The sequence below is a fragment of the Arachis ipaensis genome, chromosome B01, assembly GCF_000816755.2.
Source record: "Arachis ipaensis cultivar K30076 chromosome B01, Araip1.1, whole genome shotgun sequence".
Classification (NCBI taxonomy): Eukaryota; Viridiplantae; Streptophyta; class Magnoliopsida; order Fabales; family Fabaceae; genus Arachis; species Arachis ipaensis.
Window position 1 is genome coordinate 9,889,281 of NC_029785.2, and position 1,388 is coordinate 9,890,668.

A 1,388-nucleotide genomic window follows, 5' to 3' on the forward strand; every position below is an offset into this window, starting at 1 on the left:
TTAAAAAAATTAATTAAATTCTCTTTTCCTATTCTTTTAAACATGTTTACTCTTAAAATAATATTAAACATATTTTTCTTAAATAATAAAAATAAAATAATACAACATATATGATCATTATTAGTTAAAATAAAACATAAAAAGAATATTTATTTATTTATTTTTGTGAATCCGCAAATATACGGATACATATATAAAATCCGCAATCTGGTATTATTAGTATGCAGATCGAATTTATATCCACAATTTTTAGATCGAATTCAGATAAACACCGCAAATATACAAATCGAAACCAATTCATGAACACCCTTAAACATTTTCGAATTGTAAAGTATCTCGGTTAAAGCTTTTAAGTACTTGTTTGGGTGCCATTATTGAAAAAAGATATTTTTTTTATTTTTTAGGGTGTTTAGCAAATTTTTAGTAGTAAAAATAAAAGTACTAGAAAAATAAAAAAAAAAATCTTTTTTGAGAAGCTGTAATTTACATCTTTTTTTAAAAGATTTTTTTTTTAAAAAAAAGATGTTTTTCATGTAATAAATAAACAAAAAAGTATTTTTATATTGTTATATCCAAACACAATTGATAGATAAAAAGATCTTTTTGCATGAGATGCCCAAACATAAATTACTTTTGCTTTTCAATAAAATCTTTAAAAAAATAACTCGAAAAAATATTTTTTCTTAAAAGCTCACAATTTGGCTCTATAATGTAACTAATTTTTCCATTAATTAATGTATATAGGTTCTCACATTGCTTTGTGAGAAGATCTAGTGGAGGTAGCAGCAGCTTGCATTTCGGTTCAAAAGCAGTGATACATCCTGAAGATGCAACACCACTGGTGCAACTTCCAAGTAACGAAGTACAGCTTTATTATGTTGATCTAGAGGGAATCAGCGTTGGCAACACCAGAGTTAACATTCCTCCGGCGATCTTCAAGCGAACAAGCGATCGCCGCGGAGGATTCCTCATTGATTCCGCATCAAGGTACACAATGCTTAGAAGCGACGCTTATGATGCGTTTCTAAACTTGGTTAAACAAATGGTGACTAACGTGCATGTAGTACCGTATCCACCAGAAGAGCAAGACAAAACAATTTACAAGAAAGAGTTCTGCTTTACATCCACCAATAGCACTGAAAGAGAGTTGTTGCCAAGGGTGACGTTGCACTTCGCTGGTGGTGTTGATCTTCAGCTGATTAATGACGTTGTTTATATTGAATATGTTGAGCCTCTTTGGTGCCTTGGCATTCTTAGATCTGATTCCAAAGATGACGTGTCGTTCCTTGGGAATATTCAAATGATGAACTTGAATATTGGGTTTGATCTTGAGAACAATAAGGTTTCTTTCACAAATACAGTTTGTGCAGCTTCGGGGTATAATGACA

At 30.8% G+C, this 1,388-nt stretch overlaps 1 protein-coding gene across 1 annotated transcript in view; it reads left to right on the forward strand.

The window, feature by feature from the left end:
* Positions 1 to 1,387, forward strand: part of LOC107645951 (aspartic proteinase nepenthesin-2-like) — a gene marked incomplete at its 3' end in the record, with an annotated part of 3,734 nt that extends 2,347 nt beyond the window's left edge. Inside the window, exon 2 of the mRNA XM_016350115.1 lies at positions 745 to 1,387. Coding sequence (XP_016205601.1) covers positions 745 to 1,387 — 643 coding nt within the window. The remainder of the gene's footprint in view (positions 1 to 744) is intronic.